At 47.0% G+C, this 25,673-nt stretch overlaps 2 protein-coding genes across 3 annotated transcripts; one reads left to right on the top strand and one right to left on the bottom strand.

Annotated features, from left to right (window-relative positions):
• The first annotated feature begins 182 nt into the window (after positions 1-182).
• On the top strand, positions 183-16,788 carry DRC3 (dynein regulatory complex subunit 3). The gene is made up of 13 exons (XM_082490841.1): positions 183-243; positions 1,845-2,018; positions 3,371-3,487; positions 5,014-5,180; positions 5,776-5,922; positions 7,137-7,256; positions 8,174-8,299; positions 9,605-9,766; positions 12,475-12,606; positions 13,886-13,956; positions 14,751-14,874; positions 16,331-16,462; positions 16,617-16,788. The coding sequence occupies exons 2-13, from the start codon at positions 1,862-1,864 to the stop codon at positions 16,728-16,730; spliced, it is 1,569 nt and encodes a 522-aa protein (XP_082346967.1). The 5' UTR covers positions 183-243; positions 1,845-1,861; the 3' UTR covers positions 16,731-16,788.
• A 1,061-nt stretch (positions 16,789-17,849) lies between these two features.
• Positions 17,850-25,662, bottom strand: ATPAF2 (ATP synthase mitochondrial F1 complex assembly factor 2). 2 transcript variants are annotated; one of them, XM_082490782.1, is made up of 8 exons: positions 25,448-25,662; positions 23,538-23,582; positions 23,049-23,194; positions 22,002-22,099; positions 20,939-21,019; positions 20,701-20,813; positions 19,109-19,224; positions 17,850-18,477 (listed from the first exon to the last, which is right to left on the bottom strand). In XM_082490782.1, exons 1-8 carry the CDS (start codon positions 25,575-25,577, stop codon positions 18,340-18,342), a joined length of 867 nt encoding a protein of 288 aa, XP_082346908.1. In that variant the 5' UTR covers positions 25,578-25,662; the 3' UTR covers positions 17,850-18,339. The 2 variants fall into 2 exon arrangements, with proteins under 2 accessions (XP_082346908.1, XP_082346907.1); XM_082490781.1 differs by lacking the exons at positions 23,538-23,582; positions 25,448-25,662 and having other exon boundaries at positions 23,049-23,471.
• Positions 25,663-25,673: the final 11 nt, after the last annotated feature.

Raw genomic sequence — 25,673 nt, 5'->3', positions numbered from 1 at the left:
ACCCGCGCACACCAACCGCAGCTCGGTCTGACAAGCGTGTCCCGCCTCCCTGCACTCGATTGGGCAGTGGCTGGACGCCCCGTGGAGTTATAGGTTAAAGAGCGTGCCGATCACTGTCAAGCGAGGGGCCCGCCCCCGCGGTAGTCCCCGCCCTTTCCACGCCCTCCGATTGATGGACAGCAGGGACACAGCTACCGACATTCTCCATTGGGCAACGGCCAAACCACTCTCTAATGCTACTGGGTAAGAGAAACATCAATCATACGAGCCTCCTCCCGCCCCGAGGGCACGGTGCCGGCGCTGATTGGCTGACACGGATTTCTCGCGCTCTGATTAGCAGCCAGCCTTCCCACCCCCTCTCTGACCATTGGCTGCTGAGCCTGTCACGTGGCCTCCCTTAGCAACGCACCTGGGCTTCCTTAGCAGCCGGGCCGGGTGCTAGGGTCAAGGCGCAGGTAGGGGCCCGGCCCGGTACCGGGGGCGCGGAGCGGGCCTGGAGTCTTGGGGACCCGAGGCCTGAGGGGTCGGGAGGCTGGGATTTGGGCCTCGGAGGGTAAGGCGGAAGCCCACCTGGGTCAGAGGCACCCTGACAGGTAGAGTCAGGGTCCCTGTCCCGGGCCCTGCTGGGCCTGTGGGGGTCGGGGACAGGGCCTGGGCTCCGGCTGGCTGTGGGCAGCAACTTCTCTGGGTGACAGACGCACTGCTCACACCGACACCCATGTTGTTCTCACTGGGTGCAGTGAGATGCTGACCTCGCAGCATGATTTGCTCAGTGGAACCGAAATTGACTAAAGAGACCATGAACAAATACAGTCTGGCAGGTCAGGGATGAATAGACCCAGAACCTGCTACTCCTCAGTTGGTATTGAGCACAGCCAAAGAGAGGTTTGGTTTGTTAATTAAAAGCCATGATGAGGAGAGAACTTTCTAAATCCACATGTTTATTTTTCTTGTCCTTCTATGCAAAAAATGAGCAGAACTTCTTCCACTATCTTACCAGAGCAAAAGTTTGAAGGTTCAAGCCCTTCATACTAATTCATTAACTGTGCACAGTTCTAGAAAGATAAGTAGTCTCGTTGCCTCCAGGGCAACATCAGGGATATTTAAATGACAAAGCCAGGACCAAAGCTTTGACTAACAAAATTGTCTGTTTCCCAAAGCGAAGGTGTTTGTGTGCAATGCTATATATTGACTGAACTAGAAAGCCTTTACTATGGATCTGCATTAAGTGCCTTCCTTGGAAAATCACCCTTATTGTTCATAAATTTTCCTCCTTCCTCAAATTTGTTTTCACTTTAATTATGATGTTGGTATTTAAAATTTAGTGAACTGCTGTGGTTAATTTTCCTGTGCTATAAATGCATACCTCTTACTCTATAAATTAAAGTTGCCTATAATGAGAAACTTAACTTACCTTTTAAAACTAGATTAAACGGTTCACAGAGCCTTGAATATGCCCTCTTCATGAAGAGGGGTTTCAGCAACAGGTGATTGGCATGCAATGCATCATTGCTGTTCGTAGGTGCCATGCAGAGCCTCCTTTCCTGGTCTATTTATTTGACCAAAATCTAGCATTCTTCACGGAAAACACTCAAATATGGTGTGAATTTTGCATGTGATAGTGCTTGGCCATTTAACAGTGCTTGGGCTATAAGGCTGTGCTTAGAGTCGTATCAGTGACTTTGTGATAAAAGTCAAGTCTGTCTTTGATATCAGCTACGAGGTATTAGATCTTAATGCTTGGCTGTGCTCTTAATTCCTTGGAATTGTCATGCCTGTTCAATGAATGTTGGAAATAGTAGCCGGGCAGAGATTTAATTTCTTTTTCTTTTCTGTTGTTTAAGGCTGATACCGTTGAAAAATGAGTCAGTTATATGATAGTATTGAGCCAAATGTTATTGATGATGAAATGGTTCAGAAAGCCATTGAAGAGCAGTGTCCAGAGGACATAGGACAGCTTGCCAAAAGGGAAGTTATTAACTTTAAAGACGTGACGGAGCTACAGCTTAGTTTTAGAAGTGAGTAACAGCATGTATACTTTTTTCTTCTTCTTTTGTTAGAGGATAATAGAATTAAGCATGAGGCTAACTGGCAAACAATCATGATTAGCTTAGTTTTGTAATGTGAAAGTAACGTTTGGACTTAAATTTTTACTCATACCTGTATGAAGTAGTTTCATTAGAGAGAGCTGGGTGCTTTTGCTGGTGGGTAACTTTAATGCTGCTTAACTTTATGCTATTATTGTCACTGCTATTCTTATTTAACATTTATATTGTGGTGACACCTACAGGCCACAGGCCTATTGGGTCCTTCTGTATGTGGACAAATCAAACCCTGGGCAGGCTCCGCCATCGCTGGCGATTATGTGAAAACTGTTTGGTAGATTATGGTGATTACAGCACAATTTGGTGGCTTCCTCCGGTCATCTGTAGCATTATCGCAGCTTGCCTCTTACTGTCAAACCAGCCATAAACCAGCCCAGGTATATCATTTCATGGGCAAAAATCTGCTTTTGATTATTCATTGCATGCTCCAGTAAAATAATGCCTGCATTGGTTGAGCTCCTTAGAACAGACTTCCTGTTACCTGATCCTGCATGTATTTGTTTGCAAATACAAAATACAGAACTGTGTGAATATTTTGGGCATTCAATTCCTTGCTTTACACTGCACTTGCTAAACAATAATAGCAGCATAGCAGCTAATGAAATCTTCTGGGAAGCCATCGGGAGGCAAAAGAGAATTGGGAGTGTGACTGTTCTGTATTTTCTGTCACCTTGGTCCTAATGTTTTGCTGTAATGCCAAACAGCCTGCCCTTCTGATTCTGTTTTTGGAGAAAGCTAAATGCAGAGATATTGATTAGTTCTAAACTGCAGCTTTCACAGAAAGAGTAGACCCTAACTTGCTCTCCTGTGATGAGAATCCCAGGAGCAGGAGAGTAATTTACAAAAGCATTAGCTGGCCACCAATAGCCTGCAAATGCAGAGAAAAGCGGAGTCTCATCCCAAACCTCCCTCTTGGAGCTGGAAAGGAAAATGAAGGTCAAGGCCTCCTAGCAGTGGATTCATAAAGCCACTCTTGACTGCAGGGCCGTAGTCAGCATCCCCTCAGTGACTTGTTGGCATCGCTGATGAGCAGTGTGCGCTGGTGCAGGACACTGAGGTTAACTGGGCTGTTTCATTGAAATCTTGTCCAGCCAGTGGACCTCTCAGCTCTCTAAGGCCGTCATCACATGCTATCATAGTCTGCTGAAAATCATTTTGGAGGTAAGACTGGACATGTTTTCTTTGTGCAAGATAGCGTGTCTGCTAAACTGAAAGCTGTCTCACATGAAAAGCAATTTTCTTTTATTTTTTTCCTGTCGCTTTAGATATTCTGCAGATTGATAATCTGTGGCAGTTTGAGAATCTGACTAAACTGCAGCTGGACAACAACATAATTGAGAAGATAGAAGCTCTAGAGAGTCTGGTTCACCTTGTATGGCTTGGTAAGATACAGGCATATGAGGCTGGATGCTTTCACAGGTGCAAAGCAATCTGCGATAAAGCCAGGATGTCACATTCCTTCTCAAACACGACTGATAGGAGCTTTCCCAGGGAAGGCTGTCAGCTGTCTGTGTGTTTCCTCATTTGACTGTCAAATGTCAAAATGCCTGAGTATCAGAGCTGCAAAACAATCCTTCAAATGTTTAAAAACTGGTTTTAATACATTTGGTGTGGCAACGACAGGAAGCTGAGATTTCAAGGTTGTTTCCAGGGCTTGTACCTGTATTTGGAGGTGACTTTCAGAAATATTTGTGGAAACACCTCTGTGATTTAGAAGATATATTCTGTTTTCAAAGCTAATGCAGGTACTTCAGAGCCTAGAACCCACAATCTTTACCTCTATATGCTGAAGGGCTTGTTGTCATTGTTGTCCCAAGAAGTGCCCATCCTTGTAGTCTTATGTGACTACTTTCAACTAAAAGCTCAGGATGCTGATAGCACCATCACACAGTGGTGCAGGTTTTGATACTGGGCAGATCAGTGCGCTTGCTGCTACGGATGCATAGCTTAGAGCATTCTCTGGGAACTGCAGCCAGCTGGCTGGCAGTGTAAATATATCCTCAGCCGTCTTTGGAAATAGCATGCAGGGCTTCAGCTCATAAGCACGTCTTGAAATGTCTAATGGGTTCTTCCGCTCAGTTGTCTGCACTGTTCTGCTGCACAGATGATTAATGTACTGGTGAATCAACAGCTGATCACCACAATGTAAGCAGAGTGTTTTGAAGCACATTCATAGGTTTCGTTTGCCCAAAGGCCGCAGTAGTTCAGCAGCTGCTGCATGAGTCTGTTAGCCATCCCAGGGGCTGGGGTGATGCAGACAGCTGGTGACCTCATCAACCGTCTTTGGACTCCTGAATCACTTGGTACTGGCCTGAGGGTAAATACTGCCCTTAGTCATGATGAATGTAGGTGTTAGGATAGATGTTCTGGCAGGACAAGAGGAAATACCAGAAATATCAATAGTTTAAGTGAGTATATGCTTTTGTGTACGTACCTCTATTGACAACAGGGCAGTTGTGAGCATGGGACTGGCATATGTTGGTCTTACAGGAATGACCATGACAGTAGGCATTAGTATGGTAGGTAGGCAAGAGTCTGCAAGAAACAAGGCAGGGAGTGTCAAATTTGTCACAGAAGTACCCCCCTTTGGGGGCATTTCTTGTATTTTGGGTTTCTCCATAAGGTAGAAATCGCTTTCAGGTTGTGTATGTGGACTCCACATGGAATGCCTTCAACTGTTCCTCTCGTTGCAAGGAGGAGATGTGTGTATTGCTCCCTGGCCCAGAGAATGATGATTTAATGCTGAGTCTTTCCTGTGAAACACTGAACACCCCTGAGGAAAATACTGTATATAAACTCCTAAATCAAGAACCAAGCTAAATGCAAGGTCTGAATCAGGGCCTTCTGCTATGCTAAAGATAGTTTAACTTTTGCTTGTAAAACTTTTGGTTTCTGAACTCTTCCCCAGACTTGTCCTTCAACAATATTGAAGTAATTGAGGGCCTGGATACCCTTGTCAAACTACAGGACCTAAGTCTCTACAATAACAGAATATCTAAAATTGAGCACATGGACACATTGCAAGAGCTGCAGATTTTCTCCATAGGAAAGAATAACCTGACCACTCTGGAAGATGTGAGTGCTCCCTGTCTTTGCAAGTGTTCCCTATCAAAGGATCAAATATTCTAAAAATAATATTTGCTACTGTGTCCAAGCCCGTCCTTAGAGGACAAAATTCTCCTTAGGATTTCACTTCCTCTGTAGTCTAAGTTATGGTTTTGGTAAGCTGTCCTGGTGTTAAGTGCTTACTACAGCTATTTCTCTTTTAGATTATTGACTTATGGGGGCCTGGCTCTGTTACTGCTATCAACCATGGCAAAATTCCTGTTGGTTCCCATGAAAGCCGGAAAAGGATTAAGTAGCTACATATGAGAAAAAGAGGGAGTGGAGACCAGGATTTATTTGGGGTTCTGAGGGTAGTTTACCAATCTAAGGCCCCTGATTTCTCCACCCCAGCTAAAGGCCTTCTCTCTACCCCCATCGTTTATATATTCACAATGTAAATTTAAGCACTGCCTTTCCTGAAACCATTAGAAACTCATAATTTAACGTCATCTGTGTTTGGCAGCAGAGCAGGATATGTATTGCAACATAATCGTAGTAAAAGCAATGAATTTCAAGGCTGCGTGTTTCCCCAGCACTGGGAAGCATCTCTTTCCTCTCGGCACAGGTGATCTATCTCAGGAGGTTTAAAAACTTACGCACACTGAATCTCATGGGGAACCCTCTCTGCAGTGATGAGCAGTATACGCTATTTGTTGTTGCTCATCTTCCAGACCTAGTGTACTTGGACTTCAAGCTCGTGAGTGACACCACGGTAAGCATTTTTGCATTCCCTGTTTGTGAAATTGGGCAACAGCATCGTACAAGAGCATTTGCTTTGTTGGTATGCCAGCAATATTCTAGCATTCAGGGCAGGTTCCCTGCAAAAATTAGGCTTACAGAAACACACAGTGTTTATTCTGCCTCCATCTAACAGCTGTGAACCTGTAGGCCAAATTCTATCAAATCTGACAGAGAGGTAGAGGTGTCAGAGGCATGACGTCTTCACAGATTTTGTGAAAATCAGCAGCTGTGTGTGGGAGAGGGGCCTGGTTAGTGTTGCCACAGAGAGGCTGCAGTGTGAGTGCAAGCCTTCTTAGAGATCAGAAAATCTCAGAGGAAATCAGTCTGGAGACATGGATCCAGGGGAAAGGAGGCTTGGTGGTCCTGCTGCTTGCTGAGCAGTTTGATTCAGTAGCAGACTGACAGGCTATCCAGGTAAGTAGGTCCCATCAAATGCACTTCCCCTTCTTGATTTCTGAGAACACGACAGTGCATCCGCACTGGTAATCTGTGGGACTGCTTTTTGACCCCAGGGCTCAAAGGAACAAAGAAGGGTTTTTTTTGTTGGTTTGGGTTTTTTTTAAGTAACCAAAGAACAAGATTAATTGTAAATTTGCTTGGCGCAGAGCAGGAGCTGTACTTGGAATATACATTACTCTTACCATAGGACTGAAAGGGCTTTCCAGGTCATTGAGTCCAGTCCCCGCTCCTACAGACAGTACGTCATAGTCGCGTACTTAAATTTGTCAAGCTTCAGTTTCAAGCTAATTAGGTTCTTGCCCCAGCTACTACCTTGCCATCCGTTCCTCCAAAGAGCCTTTTCCTTCCTAGTAAATGCATTAAACTCACTAGCTGATCAAATCAGAGCTCAAATTCTAGAATTCAAAATGGGCCTTTCTGCTAAAAAAGAAAAAATCAAACCAAAACCCCAAACACCTAAAGATGAGGAAATGGGGAGAGAAAAGTTTCCTGGGACTGAATCAGCTCAGATGCATTGAATGCAGAGGCAAAGCAGTATGCCAATAAAAAATGGGATGAGGAATGAATTAGAATCTTCATAGGTAATTTAATAAAAAGCCCACAAAGAAATGGAGTTGCAGATGTCACTTAGGTGCATGTTCTAGAAAGATTGAATGCTTATGCCCAGATTCATTGAGCAATACTGGATAATCTAATAAAAATATTTTATTTCTCTCTATTTTTCAGCGAGAAGTTGCAGTTTTAAAGTATCGAGATCTCACCGAGCCATTGGAATGTGAAGAGGCTCAGGCCCTGGCTCAGCTGGAGGAAAAACAGGCAAAGCAGAAAGAGCTGGAGTACCACAAGGTATGTTTTCTTTGGCTGGTTGTATATTGTCTCAGGGAAAGAAGGGCGACGGATATTGACTTCTCTTTTACCTGCTTGAAGATTTAATGAGAGGTTAACATCGACTGTGCTAAAACTAAGGCTAGGATTAATCTCTGTGATCTCTGAATCTCATCTTTTGAATGAAAACAGGAACTGCTGTCGAATACACATGACATGGGGGAACATAATTCTTTTGGCTGAACAATGAAACTACAGATATAGACCCTGCAAAGCTAAATAGTAAATCATACCCGAGGATCTTATCAGCCTGACGTGAGATTAAGAAAATTACAGGTCTGAGGGAACTGTTAGTATTTTCATGGTGCGGTCACTATTTTTTCTCCTTCACACTAAGTTAATGCTTTTCATTAGTTTTATGGTTAAATTCTTCAGGGCTTTCAGAGGTCACTGTAGTTCTGTGAACAGACTGAAAACAAGACCAGGCAAAGTGATGCTTTCAGTTATGGTCTGGCTCTGTATTCCAAACCTCTAGAAGATCAGACTGGCTGAAGAGCAGAAGGGGGTTAAGTGACAGGGAGGACACCTGCAGCTCTTCTCTCCGTCCCTCCCCAAAGCCCACCGACTCCTTATGTGAAAGGCTTAATAGCCTTACAGTATGTGGTTATATGTGATAATGTTTTATATAAGATTAAACAGTGTTTTCTATCCTTAGGCTAGAGAGTTCTAGCAGCAAAGCTACATGTGAACCTGGATGGTTTTCACTCCAGTTGCAGGGTGCTTTCATGCCTTGGTTGGTATATCTATTGTGTTGGTATCACTGTGTTTGCACCAGTGTTCCTCTGCTGGTAAAGTGCTTATAGGAGAGACACATCCTGAGGACTGGCAGCAGGTTGGCACTCTTTATTTTACTTGTATTGTTCTGATTCTCTTCAAAGACAGCCTTTGTTGAGTACCTGAATGGATCATTCCTGTTTGACAGTATGTATGCAGAGGATACAGAAGGTGCCAAACTGGCTTACCTCCCTGCAGTGGGTGACCTGCAGCAGGCATATCCTTCCTGGGTTTAGAATACCTACAGCTAAAACGTAATGCCTTAAGTTAAGAAGGAGGTATATCCACAGGGACTCTTCATCCGTTGCTTTTGTCCAGGGCTGAAAGCTACATTGATCTAAGATCTGAGACAGTCTGTGTTCAATTTTGGAATGGTACCAAAAATAACCACTGCAAGACCGTGAGACCACTGACAGCTTTTTTTTTTTTTTTTTTTCTCATGAAATATAAGGGCTACAAACAAATGGTTTATATTACTGGCAAGCTGGCCAAGCCAGCTTGAAACATCCCATTTGTAAAAGCACTCAATTCTATCACCACCAGGTCATGAGATTCCAGCATTTTAAATTCTCGCCGTTGTAATTACCATATTCCTTTTCCTTCACTTGAATCAAACACAATTTCGGTAGCCTTCTTTTCTGACCCTTCAAGAATCAAGGCTTTGTACTTTCTTTAAGTCTGGAATCCACTTAAAGTTTAAAATGAGCTATAAGATAAATCTCTGTCAGTTAGATTGTAAGAGCGCAGTTGCTAAAATCATGTTGAAATTGAAGTGGTAGGAGATAGGAACAGACTAATCAGAATGATATGAGTCGCATATCTCACAACCTGCCAGAGCTGGCAACATGAAGTTTTCAGGCCAGCACTTTTTTCTGATCATTGCTCCTACACGGGGGATCAGAAAGCAGACACTTTTTTTTTTTCTTTTTTCTTTTCTCATTCAGATTAATAGAGCATTGTCAAGGCCAGTAACTTGACCTTCCTTAAAATTGCATTACAGCGTTGGGGGAAAATGCATCACGGCTTAACTACAATAGACTCTAGAAACAATTCCATTGCCAAGATAATAGCAGAAGAAAAATTGACGTTATTTTTGTGATGCTACCAAGTCAGTAGTTTATTCTGTGCTCTGGCTGTAGGCTCCAGAGCTGTAGTTATTAACTACGCAGACAGCGTATTCACACTTGTGAAGACAGATAAGGTTGTATGCTTCATTCCTCTGCCGTGTCAGAAAAGAGTCAGAGAAGTATATGTATTTCCTTTTTTTTCCTCAAGGCCTTTTCCCCCCCTCAAGTAGCCACAGCTTTCTCCATACCCTTAAGGTAGCAAAATCCTATGCATAAAATGTGACTGGGTGACCCAGTCCTGCTGCAGATAGAATACTTGGCAGCCTGCTCCCAGCAAGAACCACAGAGTTTACATCACAGTAGCTTGTAACTCTTGTTGCTCAAATTTGCAGAGGTAGAAGGAACATAGCATGTTGCTCCACTGAACAAGCAAAATACCTTGACTCTGGTGTCACGTACAGGAAGGAGTTTGTCTCAGTTTGTGAGAACCTGTTTAACTATGGTCTGAAAGAGTATGAAAACCGAGAAGCTGAAGTCTCTGATTTCTACGAAAGCCTTCATGAAGCATTAACAGCCAACCAGCAAGAAGGCAGGAAAATAATCCTAGACTTTGAAAATCGGAACAAAAGGGTAACATTGTTATACTTTTGGTTTTTTGATACATGATTTCTCTACATCATATGCCAGTCTTTAATTTCACTGAGAACGAGGGTAAATCCATTAAAATTAAGAACATTATTCTGAATTTACACTGCTGTAATAGGAATTGGTACTTGTTCCCTAATGTCAAAATCACAGTGGTTGAGGTTGGAAGGGACCTCTGGAAGTCCTCGGGTCCAACCCCCCTGCTCAAGCAGGGCCATTCACCGCAGGCTGCCTGGGACCATGTCCAGACGGCCTTTGAATATCTCCAAGGATGGAAACTCCACAGCCTCTCTGGGCAACCCCTTCCAGTGTTCAGTCACTGATCTTTCTTTACATGTTTCTTACAGTATAAATCGATACCAAGAAAAATTGTTGTGTTAGCTAATATGATGTCATTTACTAATATAACGTTAAAAGTTTTTTAGTACTTTATGTAAGAAAATAATTTGGGGATTGAAATTTCAACCCTTTGGGCAAACCACAACCAGCTAACACTGAGAGCCTTCATCTATACTGGAAATTCAGCATAGCACAAAATTAACATGTCATGGTGTTATCTTATTGTCCCCAAAGATAAAGGTCCTTCAAAGCTTTATAGAAAAAAAAGTGGCTACACATGGTGGAGGTTTTTTACTCTTTTTTTGCCATGCAGAAAAGTTACCAGTCTTTAAGAAAATGGAAATGTTCAACCTTTTTTTTTAGTTTAAGTATTTTTTATTAAGTTGATTTAAAATACATATATAGAGACTTATCAGACTTCTCTTTGAGGCCTCCAATAGCTCTTCCATCATTGAAAAATTGGGAAGAAAAGGAAAGAGATTGCAGTGTATTCAGTTTGTTTTCAACTAATTTTCTGCTTCGGTTCATTTTGTCAACAACAGCTCAAAGAACTTTTAACAACAACAAAAAAATAGGAAGTTATTGTAATGTATTTCTAGTCTTTTTAAAGCAGAGAAGATCTTTTTTCATTCCGCTCAACTACAGCCACCCATTGTGGCTGCTAAGGGCGTAGCTTCTAGCTGGATCCCTTTCTAACCATGTATAATAGATGGATCATTATTTTGTTTCCACAGAAAAAATAAGGGGGGGGGGGGGGGGGGGGCTAAAGCCTGGTAACACTGTCAGCTGAGCAGAGCAAGTCCCTGACAACTGACACCGGGCAGAGTCACGAGCGCTGGCTCCCTTTGCAAACCAGGTCATTTTTATTTAGGTGCCTTGTCACACGCTGGCAGCCTGCTGAGTCACTCTGCACCCAGGTCCTTGAACCTTGCTGACTCATGCTGGCTAACTGACTCCATCAGCTCTGGTTGGGACACGACTTTGCAGCCTTACCAGAAGGCAACATATAAAGATTGATATGTATATTCAGTTAACTTGCATTTGAATTCCCAATATATCTTCCATTTAAAAAAAAAAAAAAAGCCAAAAAAAACCCCACAAAACCAAACAAAAAACCCAAAGAGACATGGATGAGGCCATATTTTCGCCTTTGTCTTTGTCCAATGACCTGCAGGCTCAGCTAGAACAGTACACAGTGGTCAGCGTGACAGTTTTCATATAAATACTGGAGGAATTGGTGTCAAAACTAAACACTGTATTTTAACATTTCCCTTTCCCCATTCATTTAAAATTGCCAGAGGAGTTCAAAAGGTGCAGAGGTCCCAGCAGCCTGAAATCTGTGAGCCATTCTTAGGGGCTGTTTGTCTCGCTGTAATCCTTTCATGTAAGCTTGGGTAACCTGTAAAATAACTCTGCTCTCTGAAGTTGGTTAAGGAGCAAGGAAGCATTAAAGGCCTTGAACTTTGAAGTTAGTGCTCCCAGAGGTGCGGCTTTAATGGCTGGGGAGCTTTTTGAGCTTGTTTACATTTGAAAAGAAGATACCTTGCCCCCCCCTCCCCCTTTTAACACTGCAAAGTTTGAGTAATCTAGTCCATTTTCAGCCACAAGTCCTGGCAATGGTTTTCATCAGAATTGTCTATTTTAGCCTGTTCCATTCCCTCTCAGGAGAAATGGATTAGACATCTTAAAACACATATAATGTTTTTCCTCCTATTATCGTTTGTTTGTTAACTTATTTTGAACAGGCTTGAAAATAATACATTGCTCAGCACAAGAGGATTTTTTTTGATGCAAGAAATCATAAATCTTGTCTGATACAAAACTGACGTCAATATTTAATTCTGAAGGGCAATAAATCCTTGTTGTAAGAGGAAGGCAGGCAATGATAGGTATTCCATATTCAGAATACTAAATCCTGACCCTACTGAAGTCAATCAAGATTCTCCTTGACATGAAGGGGATCAGGATTTAGGCCTTCGTTTCTTTCTACGAAGTAATTGTTAATCTCTTCTTCGTGACCAGCAATGTCAAGAATCTAATTTTTTTTATTAACTTGAAATGTGTCAGATGGGGAACCGAAGTTGGAAGCATAGAAGGGGGCAAAGTCTTCTGCTGACTGGAGGATGAGGAAGCGTTTTCACCAATTTCACTGCATTGTCCCTGGATCGTTAGTGCAGTAGCATACCTCAGCACTGTTGACTACCCAGTATGTAAATCTGGAGACTTCCTGAATCATCACATTTCATTTCAGCTAATCAGCAGCAGGAACTTTTCTCACATATGTAACAAGTTAATTAAATTGCAATGGAGTGCTGAACACAAACTATAAGTAATTTATGTATCTCTGTGTTTAGAGGCTGGATGAGATTCATAATGCCAGTAGTTATGATATTGCTGAGTCTAAACGAGCTGAGTACAAGGAGGACATACTTCAGCTGTCAGAAGCACTCATGACCTTGGAAATGCTGATAGCTGACCAGCTAGAGGTAAGGGTTAAGCACATACCTGTGAGACCTCACATCCAGAACATTTTTCTGTTGCTGTACCCCTCTGTTTAGTAGCCCATTGCACAAAGAGGGGGGCACAGGTCTTCCAGTTAGGCTAATGTTTTGGCTCCACCTTAGTCTTTTCTGCTCACCAGTTGATCTGGCTGAGATCAGGCCCTGGGCATGGATACATTGCAACAGATTTCTGTTTCTCAGAGCAAAGCACAGTAAGTCCTTCGCATCTATCCAAGCTGATTTCCTAGACTTCAGAGAGAAGGACTTGAGGTCATTCAGTCATTTTATAGGTCTGCGTACAGAAGTCGCTGCCTAGCATGGGGTATGCATTTGGGATTCTAGAGATGTAATTCTTTGAAGCTGATCTTTGCTATGAATAAGATTACACACATTCCTGCTCAGCTTACTGCATTTGCTTGCATAATAGCTGCCTTTTTTCTCCCCAGACTTTTCTTCAAAAACTAGGGCAGGGCTGCTAATGTACATCTTCATTAAAAAAAAAAAAAAAAAAAAAGGTAAGCTGTTTAAAAATTAGCAGATAGGAGCTGGGTCCTGTGTGCAAGCAGATGCAGCAGTTTACTTTTATGAATGTGTGTGACAGAAAGCAGCAGCTCAAAATGGATTCCTCACTGCATCAGGATTGTACCTTTTAGTGTGTTGTGAACGGGTCCTCATGTATCTGCAGTCACTGATGAAATGAGCAGAAACATCCCTCCCTGCATGCCCTTCTGAATTTGTAGGATTCGGGTGGCTGTATTTGAACTGTTGTATCAAGACATTTTCACAGATTCTCCATCAGCCATTTTTGAGAGAAGTAATAGGCAGCAAAAATTTTAATTTCTGAGGACTAAAACAAAAGCTGCAGTAAGCCCAGGCATTGGTGATGCTTCCAACAAGAGGCTCTTCATACTTACAAGGAGACTGCAGCATGGCCGTATATGGGAATACAGCAATCTCCATGCATTACTTAGGTGAGAGTAAAAAAGAATCAATTGGCTTGCTCCAGACACTGGGTAAAGGTATCATTCAGTCAGCTTCCCTCCAATAAACCGATTCTGATTTTCTGTCCCTGAATGAGCAAAGAAAATCTTGCAGCACCTTCAAAACAGTTTAAATGCTTGAGGCAGCGCAGTTTCTGACTGTGCTAATAACAGCAGTGAGTCCAAATTATAATCAGTTGTAGATGCTTCCTAGACTCCCTGACTCCCTTTTATGTTTATGCAAGTTTTCATTGTAATATTTCCTCTTTTTCCCCTCTGTTAAGGAACTAATAAAGGATTTTAAGGAAAACATTGCTGTCATAGCATCAACATTCATTGAAAACGTTAAAGGGATATATCCTTTGACACTATGTTGACCTGGACCTCCCAGTGATGTACATGTATCTCACTTCTAAATCCAGAAATGAGCTATCAGTATAGAATTTTTTTTTTTTTTTAAATCAACAGAAAAGTTATTTTGCCAGCTTTGCAGGAATGGTCATTTAAGGTGTCCGTCTTCTTTCTGTGGAGACTCTGGAGAGCACAAAAGGATCTGAGTTTTTCTGTGCTGAAAGTCTGTAGGACTTATGGAGCTTTCTCCTCCTTGGGAGTCTTCCTTTCTTCTCCACACAGCCATGACAAAACTCCTGAGAAGATCTGGTTAGACTGTTTTCTATGTACATTATTGCCATAGCAGCCAACTAAATATCTACAATTCTTGTTGAAGTTTCTTTAATGTTTTGTGTTCGGTTTTGTGCTGCTGATATCTTCTGGAACAAAGTGAGATACCAAAGTGCTTCAGTGACAGGTTATGTTACTTTAAATATAGAAATCTGTTGGCCTGGCACAAATCATTGCACCGTATTCAGAGCTTAGCTTATATCCTGGTAGGGCTCCTTCAGTTTTCTTTGCAAACCTAGGCCCACTCTCCATTCTTCATGATATATGGCAGTGAGGATGAGACCTGATGGGTATGAGCTGCAATTAAGAGCAGAAAGCGTATATCCTGATAGCACAGTAGCTTGTGGCAGCAGCCAGGCTCTTTCCTGTGGAGGCCTGCTCTGTGGGTACAGTCTCTGGTTACAGGAGGTCATTTAATCTCTAAAAGTGAGTGGTGTGGTCAGCCTTTTCCTTAACCATCTTTTTTACGATGAGCCAGTGCCGGGACCTGGAAAACCGTCACCATGAAAAGCTGCTAGAGATCTCCATCACCACAATGGAGAAATCAGTCAAGAATGAACTTGATGAGGATTTGCCAGCTGATGTTCGAATGGTGAGGGCACCAAAAAAATTCATCTCTGCTAGGGCGTTAGCAAGAAGAGGAGGCCACAGCCTCTCCTCGTAAGGGACAGGGTTTCCAGGAGGCTCAGTACAGCTAAAGCAACAGCTAAACTAGAGCATAACCACCTCCTAAGAGGCCCCAGCCACTTGGCTGAACTGCAGCACTGCCGGACATCTCCACTGACTAGGACAGAGGATAACTGCACTGCGGGTTTCCCTGGGCACCGCCAGAGCTGGTGACAGCAGCCCAGGAGAGGTGCTGAGCAAGTCTCTCTCCTGCCTCCAGCACAACTCACTTCTCTGGCTGATTTCCAGGCAGTTCCAACCCAGCAGGCACTTAGGCAGCGTCTTTGCTGCACTCACAGCTGGTTTTGTTCAGATTCTCCCTGTTCCCCCAGGAGAATCCAAACACTGCTCTGACTTTCTTGCACCAGGGCCCTGTTTGCCTCAGTGATTTCAAAAGCTCTTCCTGGAGCTCCTCAGCCCATGAGCTGATCTGGAGGCAGGACATGACATTTCAAAAGCAGCCTTCCACTGAGCCCTCAGTCTTGCTGTGATATCAAAAATCCCAGGAGCCTTTCAGAAAGCACAAAGAGCGCTGCAGTGCTCCAGTCGGCAATGCCACTGACCTTTTTGCCTCCGTTATTCCTTCATTTAGTGGCTAAATGACTCAAGGTTTGCATTTGCTGTGGTTTTGCTCTGTCCGGATTATCCCAGCCCCGCTGTTACTCCAGGTAATCAAGAGGCGACAGACACAAAACAGACCCCTCAGCCTCCCCGAGGGAGCTCCCTGCTTTATGGCCTGTGCAGATGGCTGCAGTTACGCACCGTTGCTGTGCACCCATTTTGCCTCGCTGCCATCCATTTCCACGGAGAAGCAATCTTCATTTGTTCAACAGCTGCACTTGGCTGCAGGAGGAGAGTCATTACGGTTTAGCGAAGCCACCCTCTATTTAGAGCCACGGGGGAAGTCACTGCTTCGATTAAAAGCTGGGACTCTCCAAAAATGAAGATTTACAGCCAATGCCACCAGTGCAAGAGACCCTTCCAAGAGCGATTTTCCACTTCCCGCACCTGCTGGGCCAGGCGTGCTGGAGCATATGCAGTCTTGCTTCAACACCAGCTGCCCGCAGGGCCCTGCCATGTGCTGCGAGGCAGCCTGCCTGCAGCAGAGCACTCAGCAGCAGGCATTTGCTCCCTGCTCCGGCAGGTGAGGCCAAGGGTGCTGCCTCAGTTTCCCCACCTGTACTAGGAATAATTCTCCCAGACGCATCCTTGTGAAGGGTGAAGCACTGGATTCATTCTGTTGACTAGGGCTTTGTCAGCCTGAAACAGAGGGCTGATTTTCTTTCCCCAAGCACTGAAGTTACTGTGCTGCTAGTTCCGAGCTCTGCTGCTTTCGCTGTGCTCCCGCCCCCCTCCCCTCATCCGGTCATGTTACCTCCTAGCTTCTTGTGGACAAAACCACCATTGTCAACGCAGTCAACGCGTCCCATGGCATCCACCTGCTGAAGATTGATAAGCGAGAGAGCGACATCCTCAGCAGCACCTACCGCTGGCAGACCTCCGTGACGGAGAAGGTAAGAGACCCTCATGCTCAGGGGAATGGGGCACAGACAGGTCTGGCCCAAGCTGCTAGGAACAATGTTCCCTAACCTTTGCTGGAACCCGCTGTGCTACAGCAAGTGACCCTGACGAGTCTGCAGGTTCACTGCTTGGTTTCAATCTGTTCAGGCTGTCCAAAATGAAATTGACAGAAACCGTGACCGTATCAGAGAGATCGTTCAGTACATTGACAATCTCCAGGAGGAGCTGGATAACACAGAGATCCTGGAGCCGATGGAGTAGGTCTGCCATGGGCTGGGCAGCTGCCTTAGCTGGGGGCACGCAGGACAGCCCCCAGCAACAGTACACCCAGCAGGGACAGCTGCCTCTCTACGCCTGAACCACCTGGGACATTTCAGGCCAAAGGCATACTTCTTCCATCCCACCATAAACTGCAAATAAAAGATACTTATTGACTGTGGAAAAGCATATGAAGCTTTGTCTCTTCCATCACATTGGCATAAAGCCTGTGCAGGCAGAGATTAGACCTGGTCACAAGGGGTTATGGATCAGCTGTGAGCTGATTGAACCAAACCATCATAGCATATCATGCCTGAAAGCTTTAGTACCTGCAAGCACAGTGGTAGGAACCTGTGAGCCACAGGCACGCGGCAGCAGCCTGGGAGAGGACTGCTCTCCATCAAACCAACCCCAAGATAACAGCGGGTTTCCAGCTCAGCAAGCACAAGGCTGGCGGGGGCTCTGCGTGCCTGGGAGCCTTGTCTTCTCATCGCCTCTCGCAAAGGCAGCTTTCTGCAGCGTGAACAGAGCAGCCCCCAGCTAGCAGGAAGGGAAATCAATGGTTCCAGAGGAGCTCACACACCGCCGCTCGCAACAGCCAAGCAAGGAGTCATTAATTCCCCTCCTTGCTCAGTGACAGCAGCTGCTACGCTCACTTGTGGGCAGCTTCTGAGGAATGATGCTGGCCGGGGCGGTACTGCTCGAGGCAAGCAGCAAGGAGAAAGGTGGGAAGGTTAAATGAGAGGGTGGCTGCATACACACTCTGGAGAGAGACTGGGTCTCTCCGAAAGCCCTGTGGCTGGTGCTGCCTGTCATACACAGATTTAGCTTGTAGTACCCTGTGCTTTTGAAGATGGCAGGAGCCCAGGTTCCCCCCTTTTGCTCTAGGGCTGCACAGTTGGCTCCCTGCTACTCCTTGGCTGTAAGGACAGGGCACCTAGCATGGACAGCCTCACACAGAGATGCAGAGGGAGTAGATCTGTTTGGTAGTTAGTGTCTGCTCAGCTCTGGTCCGTGTTTTTTTCTCCCTGCAGCCATCCCAGCACTTGCCTGGAGCCTGGCAGCTCAGGACCTACACCACAGTTTGGTGATTAAAACAAAGAAATACTCAGCAGCATTGCCTTTCAGTATCTAGCAGGGGCGTGCCTTTAATCAAACAGAGAGACCCTGGTGTTACATACAGGCACACTGAGGGATGAAGAACAGATGCAATGGAGTCTGTTTTCAGATTTCCATAACAAGTGTGTGTCAGGAGCTGGCAGCTATGAAGACATGTGGCATATGCTGGGTATGTCTGTGCCGCGCCCTGCCCAGGAAGCCGTTTCTTTCGTGGGAGCTCCTCTGATGAGTTACAGACACTGGTAATGGACAGAGCTGCTGTCTCGGGGATGCAGAGGAAGTTCACCTTGACCTTTCCTCCTTGTGGGCTCAAAACTGCTGGCGCTGCACTGCTGCAGGCAGTCCAAGTGAGGAATTGCCCACAAAGTCACAGCTCCTCAGCACAAGGCTGATCCCAGCGAAGGTGTGGAGGCAGGAGGGTGGTTACCATTCACTGGGTCACCCCAGCGATTCACAGCTGGGCAATTTTCCTCCTGCGCCCAGCCCAGCAGCCTCAGTCCTGCAACAGCTTGTGTTTTACAGTCGAGCTCTCTGAGCAGAGGTGAACAAAGAGAGTCCCAGCTGCCGCGCGAGCACGCAGCTCGCACAGATCATAGTCATGGGCCCACTCCACACTGCCCCACCGCTGAATCTGAAGGAGAGGAGGAATGCAAGTCAGTTCAGAACTGGATTATACATAGAGCTGCTCAACAACTCTCAGCCTCCCTTTTCATGTTTGTGAAACACGGGTAACCCCCCAGGAGCTGTGCTGATCACTAACTACAGGGGTAGGGAGATCTCTGATGAGTACAGTGGAAGGACATGGTTCATCTGTACTGGTGTCTGAGGTAAAACCCCTTAAAGGAAGGATGAAAAGATTCCCATTGACTTCAGCCAGTTTTGGGTCAGGGAGAGCTTCACGCCAGGCCAGTTTCCAGCAAGCAAGTTATTAGCTTGGTGTCTACCAAGGCCTCTAGGCTAGATAACCCACAGGAAGAGAAGCCAGGCACAATCTTGCACTTCAGATTAGAGAGGGAGAAAAGCAGCCATCTGCGTTCTGCGAAAAGAAACCAGCAGCCCCGGGAGCACTCTGGGCTGTTGCACCCAAGATGTTGCTCTACAGCAGCGCACTCCAAGCTCTCTCAAATGGGGAGACTGGTGGAGTGGAACCTCTCCTGCAATAGCAGGCGCTTCCCTTGCCAGTTATGTGTGGTGGGAGATGCATTTGTCATGCTGAGATTATTGCTCTTTGAATTATAGGGCTGTTCTGTAACATCGTTTACCTGGTATTCTTCCTCCAGGCGAGAGAGAAGCACGGCTTTCTCTACTGTAATGTGCCTGTCAATCAGACCCATAGACAGAATCAGAGATTTCAGCTGGGTGATTACATATTCTATACCTGGAAGAGAATAACCCAAAACAAACAAGATTCATGGTTGTTTTCTGCAGCATTACAGCAGCATCTTCACATGCTCTGAAGACAGCGAGGGTGTAGTACCTTCTCAGGAACAGCGATACCTCCCACTTGCATCTGGGCACTTAAGCGTTAGATCTGCAGTTACCAGCAGACACAAAGCGCTGTTCTGGCCCCTGTCACCGCAGTGACAAAGTGCCTTTGAAACTGCCTCCTATTATTCTGCCACAAACCTGCCCTGTGCAAAGGGAAGGGTTACCCGTCCAGGCCTGAATATTCTGGAGCTTAGCTGAAAGTCCAGGGTCAGAGGGACTTGTATACTGTTTGGTGATAAAAGAGCTGTCCACATCTATAACCACGCATAGAAAAACACTGTGCAAATGTGCATGGTGTGCTGTATCCTGGGAGAACTGTCTCGGCAAAGGACACAGCTGCTGGGCTTGGCTGATAAAACAGCATAGCTCTTTCCTGCCACACCACCAGCTACTGGCTTGCCCCTTTTCAGGGGAGGAGAGTGAGTGCCTGATGGCTGAAAGACCAGAGAAAATCCCACAGACACATACAGCCAGGAGGAAGAGGAAAGAAGGACTCAAAACTCTGAGCTGCTGAGCACTCACAGTCCAGCTCAAGCTGATAGGTAATGGACATAGACATAAAAGGCCCTGGGCATGGACAGGGCCTAAGGAAGGAACTGAAGTCAGACCCGTCCCGTGGTACCAGTCTACACTGGACCTTGAATTTCAGGTATAAAGTCAACTAGCTGGCCAGAGGCTCCCCTTCCACAGGGGAGGCACATGCCTTTCCGTTCCACCCTGCCTACCCACATTACAAACTATGAAGAAATGATTCATCATAGAATATCTTTACAGGGGTAACAGGAAGACTTTGCAAGTCCTGTATCAGTGATCCTGTCCCTGATACCTTTCCTTAGCTCCTCAGTTAGTGTCTCTGTGGGTTTCACTGTCTGCTGCTCATTCAAGTCTTGCATTTGAGGACTTGAGCAAAGTAAACATTACTTAATTTCTTTAGGTGTCATTCACCACTATCAGGTAAGATCAAGTGGGCTATACAAGTGAAAGTGTGAGGGCAGTGCACAGAGCCATGGACACTTGGAGTAGTAAACCCCATTTCTTTTCCTGGTAACAAAGCTGGGGACTATATCACTAGAGAGTTTGGCGTTAAAGAAGTTTTGTGCTATGGTAGAGCAGACAGCTTGCAGGCCAGCAAAAGTCAGACCCTGAACACCAGTGGAACTAAGGGGAGAGTCCCTACCATAACAAATACAGATAAGGGACTGGCTTGGAGTTTTACAACATAAACCTCAACACTCTGATTATCTCAGCGTATCAGCAGGAGAGAAAAAAAACCTTACAGTTACTTTTCTCCCCTGTGGAGAGGAACCACCTTATCTATCCGCAGGTGCAGCCTGAGCCAAGGACTCCCTGGCGCAGCCTCTCTCACCTTGCAGGGCCCACATGTTGTAGGATGCCAGATGGCTGATGAAGGTCTCCTTGGTGCTGGCTGGGATGTTTGGCCCCAGGATGCTGGTCGAGGAGCCAATTGCCACATTGTACCTGGAACGATCATCCGGCCCCTTAGAAAAGCACAAGGCTCATGAACCTTGCAGCTCTGACAGTCACGAGCACTAGAGTTCCTGGCCTCAGTAGGACAGGGCATAAGCAGACAGAAACCCTCTTACCTTTTCTCAGCCCAGGCGACAACAGGATCCCATTCCTTCTTCTGCAGCTCTGCCAAGGTGGCCGGCTCCTCCACACGATAGCTGGGACATTGCAGAACAAAACCACACTTGATGTTCACTCCCAAGCTGCCAGACTGCTCCCTGCCAGGCTGGGGCACACCTCTGAGAAGGAAACTTTCTCCCCTAAACCACTGCAAAGGGAGCAAGGGCCTACTGTCCACCCAAGCAACGGCAGCAGTGACTGGGAGCAATCCTCCCACTCTTCCCCAAATTCAGAGCTTTTTGTTGTTCTAGGGAGAATCATTCTTACTACAAAACAGAGCAGCAAAGCAGCCAACAGAAAATTGTAGGTACTCCCAAGCCAGCTACAGGATGCAGTGAGGTTTAGCGGTTAGAGCAGGGGACATATCCCATGGGAATTCTTTATATGGGGCCACTCCTCCTGCCTCACCTTGCCTAGTGGCTCAGCTTGGGACTCCTTGCTGCCACCCTGACCAAAGCCACAGAGGCAGATTGGGGAGTCCTGTTCCCCTCTCCCCACAGGAGCTGAGCAGCTGCCAGCAGACGCCTCAGAGGGGTGTGAGGACTGCAAGTCCAGAGCTTGGGCATGAATAGGCTTGATCCCGCAGCCCACAGGGAACGAAGAGCATTTTGCTACTGGTACAAATAATCTGAGCTGCCTGTACTGGCACAGGCGTACCAGGGACTGGGCTGACAGATTTCCCCCAAGCCTTTCAAAGATGTTTTCTTTTCCCCAAAAACATCTTGATTTCCTGCTGCTCCTGCCCTTACCCAGCATAGAGACGTCCAAACCAAAGTTCAACAGAGGACTAGATCCACATTATCCCTCATACCTATGCCTTTTGGGTGCACAGACTTCCAGTAGGTTTGCAGATATAGAACTGGCCTAAACTAATTCAAACCCTTGGGCCAAACCCAGGACAGATCAGAGCCCTGCCATGACTGGGTTATGGTACATAACCCTCATTTTGTCCAACCACCTTTCCAAAATCTACCCTGCGACAAGACCTTGCCTCTGTGCCAGTGGGTCCCCATCTCGTACCAGACAGTGTCAGTCTCCAGGAACTTTACAGCCGCACGGATCAGCTGCATTTTGTTTCGCTGCGTGGGATTGTCCAATGCTGTGTTGCACAGTGTGGTCTGTGGGATAAAGACAATTGTTATTATAACAGTTATAACCATTGTTATTCAAGGCCTGGGGAAGCAGAAGCTTCCATTGCCAAAGCCAAGAAGAAGTAGAGGAATTCATGGCAGACAGAGAACTGAGGAGTGCAACTAAAAGGGGTACAAGGCCAGAACATGGCTCATATAACAGGAATCTTCCCACTGGTTTCAGAAGCCTCAGGAGCAGGCCCATCAAGCACCAAGGGAGAGGGTTCACAGACTGCTCCAGAGCTCATCCTATTTCCTCCTGCCCCTTGCTATCCCCAATAACACTGTCCGGCTCCTTCTCAAGTCCCCCAATGACACAGATTTCCCTCCAGTCAGTCACCCAGCCATTATCTAAGTGCCCTCACAACCACAAGGTTCCCTCCAGTGCCCAGCCAAAGTCCCAATCTCTTGTCCCCAGTTCCATGGGCATTTCTCCCCTAAACCACAGCAAAGGGAGTAAGGGCCTACTGTTCACCCAGGCAAGGCAACAGTGACTGGGAACAATCTGCCCACTCTTCCCCAAATTCAGAGCTTTTTGTTGTTCTAGGAAGAACAATTCTCTCTCCACGTTCTGAATTTGGAGACCATTCTCATATCTACACAGTCACCACAGTTTTAGACCAAGCCATGCCAATTCTACTGCAAGTACTCAGGAGAGCTGGGGGAGGCAGGACAGAAAGAAGCATTCTCAGAAGACACCTGTCTCACACACCCCGGCACAAGGCTTACACCCCAAAGCAGTTCTCAACCCTTGATCTGGTAATCCATTCTGCCAGCTGCCAAAGCCCTTGCCCGGTGGCAGTGGTCTGACAAACCTCTATTTAGTCCCCAGTATTTCGGCTCCCTGTCTTTAATCCTGACTTCCTTAACCTGACTGCTCCCAGCACACTGTGTTCTGCCCTGCCGAGGTCTCAGTGTCCCAACCTGCCGTGCTCACCAGATGCATAGTGTAGAACTTGATGGTGTCTTTCTGGGAGTCCCACTCGGTTGCCACTGCAATGGCCAGGGCCTCACTGGGGACAGTGAAGAGCTTGGCCTGGGGCGTTTTCAGCTTTCGGTGGTCCAGGTTTATTTCAAAGCCTCCTGGGGAATCAGAGTATAAATCCTGGGGAATCAAAGAGGAGCAGGCACTAAGGAACAACAGACAACCCCACAGCGGGAGCAGATTCAGCGCTGGAACTGATGGGAGCATGGGACCAGGGATACTCAAGTTTCCCACCATCACCATCACTTTCACATACTTTTCCCCAAAACAGTCTTGGAAGCTGTTTCCCACCATGCAGCTTTGCTACAGATGAGGAAAGGGCACAGCACACTGGTGACAAATACCCAACTCACAAAGCCTGGGTTGCGGGTGTGCCATGTTCTCGCTGAAGCAGCGTGGACGGATAACGCCCCTCCATCCTGTCCCTGCAGCTGTACTCACCTTCTCCTTGGGAGATGCTCACATTCTGGTAAAAGCGCTTCCTCTCTGGGGGCAAAAACAGAGCCATTCAGAGAACAGTTAGAGGATGTTCGGGCCCTTCTCCTGCTCCCCATCACAGCCCAGAACAGACAGAGCCCTCGATGTTGTTGAGGTGGCTTGGCCACAAAAAATCCAGCCCATTCATCCACAGCTTCCAAGCACTACACTGTTTCAGTGAGCTCCGCTCAACTGGGGAAGCACCATGAAATTGGTGAAAACCACAGTGTTGCTGTGCACAACTGGCAAGTGAATGGGACTAGCTTCACTTCTGGGCTGGGCTCTCAGCTCCCATCAAACTGGCTAGCACTGACTTTATACAGAGTCTGCCAGAGATGGTTTCCAAAGCAGACCTGTCCCAGCACTCCTTCCAGAGTTCCACTCTGGGCTCAATCTTTCAAGATTCTCCCACTGCAATCATGTCTGACAAATTAATCCCTGAACCGCCCTGGCTAACTCTCTCTGTGTTCTGTCTCAGAGCAACAAGAAACCCAACAGACCTGGGTTAGAGGCAAGGCAGGCCACAGCAACCGCTCTTTTCATGCCTGATGATGACAAACCCACCCAGTGCCAGCCCACACGCTGTCCCTCAGTGCATCTCCCCTCATTCTCGGCTTTGACCTGCAGTTGATGCACCTGCTGGGAGAACCACAGCTGCCAGCAGGCTCAGAGCACGCAGGGGCAAGGACGCTGTTCTCTCCACCGTGACCGCCCACGGAGGCAGGTTTATTGCAGGCACACGTGCCAACAGCTGGATGGTGTTGGGGACACATTGCACACACTGCAGCATGACACTGAGTCACAGCAGAGGAACCACCTCCCATAGCCGCCTCCAGCCCACACATCCCGCTCCAGCTCAGGAGTACGGCTGCTCCACCAGCAAGGTGAGCCTGAAGGAACTGCAGGTATCTGTTTTAAGAGTAGTCTCCTTTCCTACCAGCACTGTTTCATGCACTCCCAACACCTGAGAGCCAGATTACATGTGTTGCAAAAGCTTGTATCTCTCACACAAGGCAGGAAGAATCTCCAAACAATTCCCCTGACGATAGCAACCCAACTCATAAATCCCAAACTCATAAATCTGCCTCATGAAGAGAGAAACGAACAGACCAGGCTGCAGGTCTGTTATTCTAGGCTAAAAAAAGCACGTTCCCGCTGGGGAAACGGAACAGCATTTGCTCAGTGACACGCAAGCTTCGGGGCCTCAGAAAACACCACACTGATGAGGCACAACTATGAAAAGATTAACGTGTGTGTACCCCAGAAGAGTCCTGAGTCATGCCAGTGGGCTCCCAACACCCCACAATGAGTCACCACAACTCTGCAGCCTCACCTCAGACAGAATGACACTAATTTTACTGTCCTCAAACCCACACGTTTCCAGCAATCTGTGGAGGGGATATGTGGCCCAGAACGTGCCTGAACCACCCTGGCTGGGTCCCATCACCCCCAAAATCCTTAAGAAACACCAAAACACAAAAGCAAACTGGTGGAGTGAGGACTTGGCCATGCTGCCAGCGAATCCCCCCCTCCAAACCCCCACTAACGCCAGGAGAAGGGCACGGGGAGAGGCCCAGCACCTGGGCCACGTTGCCAGAGATGTTACCAGCCCCTGGGACGGCCGGACAAGGCGGGGCTGCGCTGGCACCGCTCCATACCCCACCGCAGGGGGGGGGTAGTTGACCGTTTCCCGTGTTTCCACCTGCCCCGAGGGCGCCGAGCCCACCCTCCCGTGGTCCGGGGTGACCTTATGGGGTGTCAACGGAGGGGGATTCCCCCCAGCGGGACCAGCCCCGCCGGGCAAGGGAAGGGCCCCCGTCCCTCCCTACCCGAAAAGGGCTGGAGAGGCTCCGGGCGGCCCAGCACTCCCTCACCTGCCGGCGGGGTGTAGGCCCGGCCCCCACCCGGCCGCACCGGGCCGCTCCCGGCAGCGGCAGAAGGCGGTCGGGGGAGCCGGGAGGGCGGGGAGCGGCCCCACAGCAAACGGCGACAGCCACGCCACATCGCGATGAAGGACAAGGACAAGGAGGAGGAGCCGCTACCCTCCCACCTCAGCGCGGCTCCGCGGGCACCGCCATGCTGCCGCGGCGACAGCCAATC

This window comes from Vanellus vanellus (genome assembly GCF_965231255.1).
Source record: "Vanellus vanellus genome assembly, chromosome: 14".
NCBI lineage: Eukaryota > Metazoa > Chordata > Aves > Charadriiformes > Charadriidae > Vanellus > Vanellus vanellus.
Note: the sequence above shows the minus strand (reverse complement) of the source record. Positions and strands in the feature narration are given on the sequence as shown.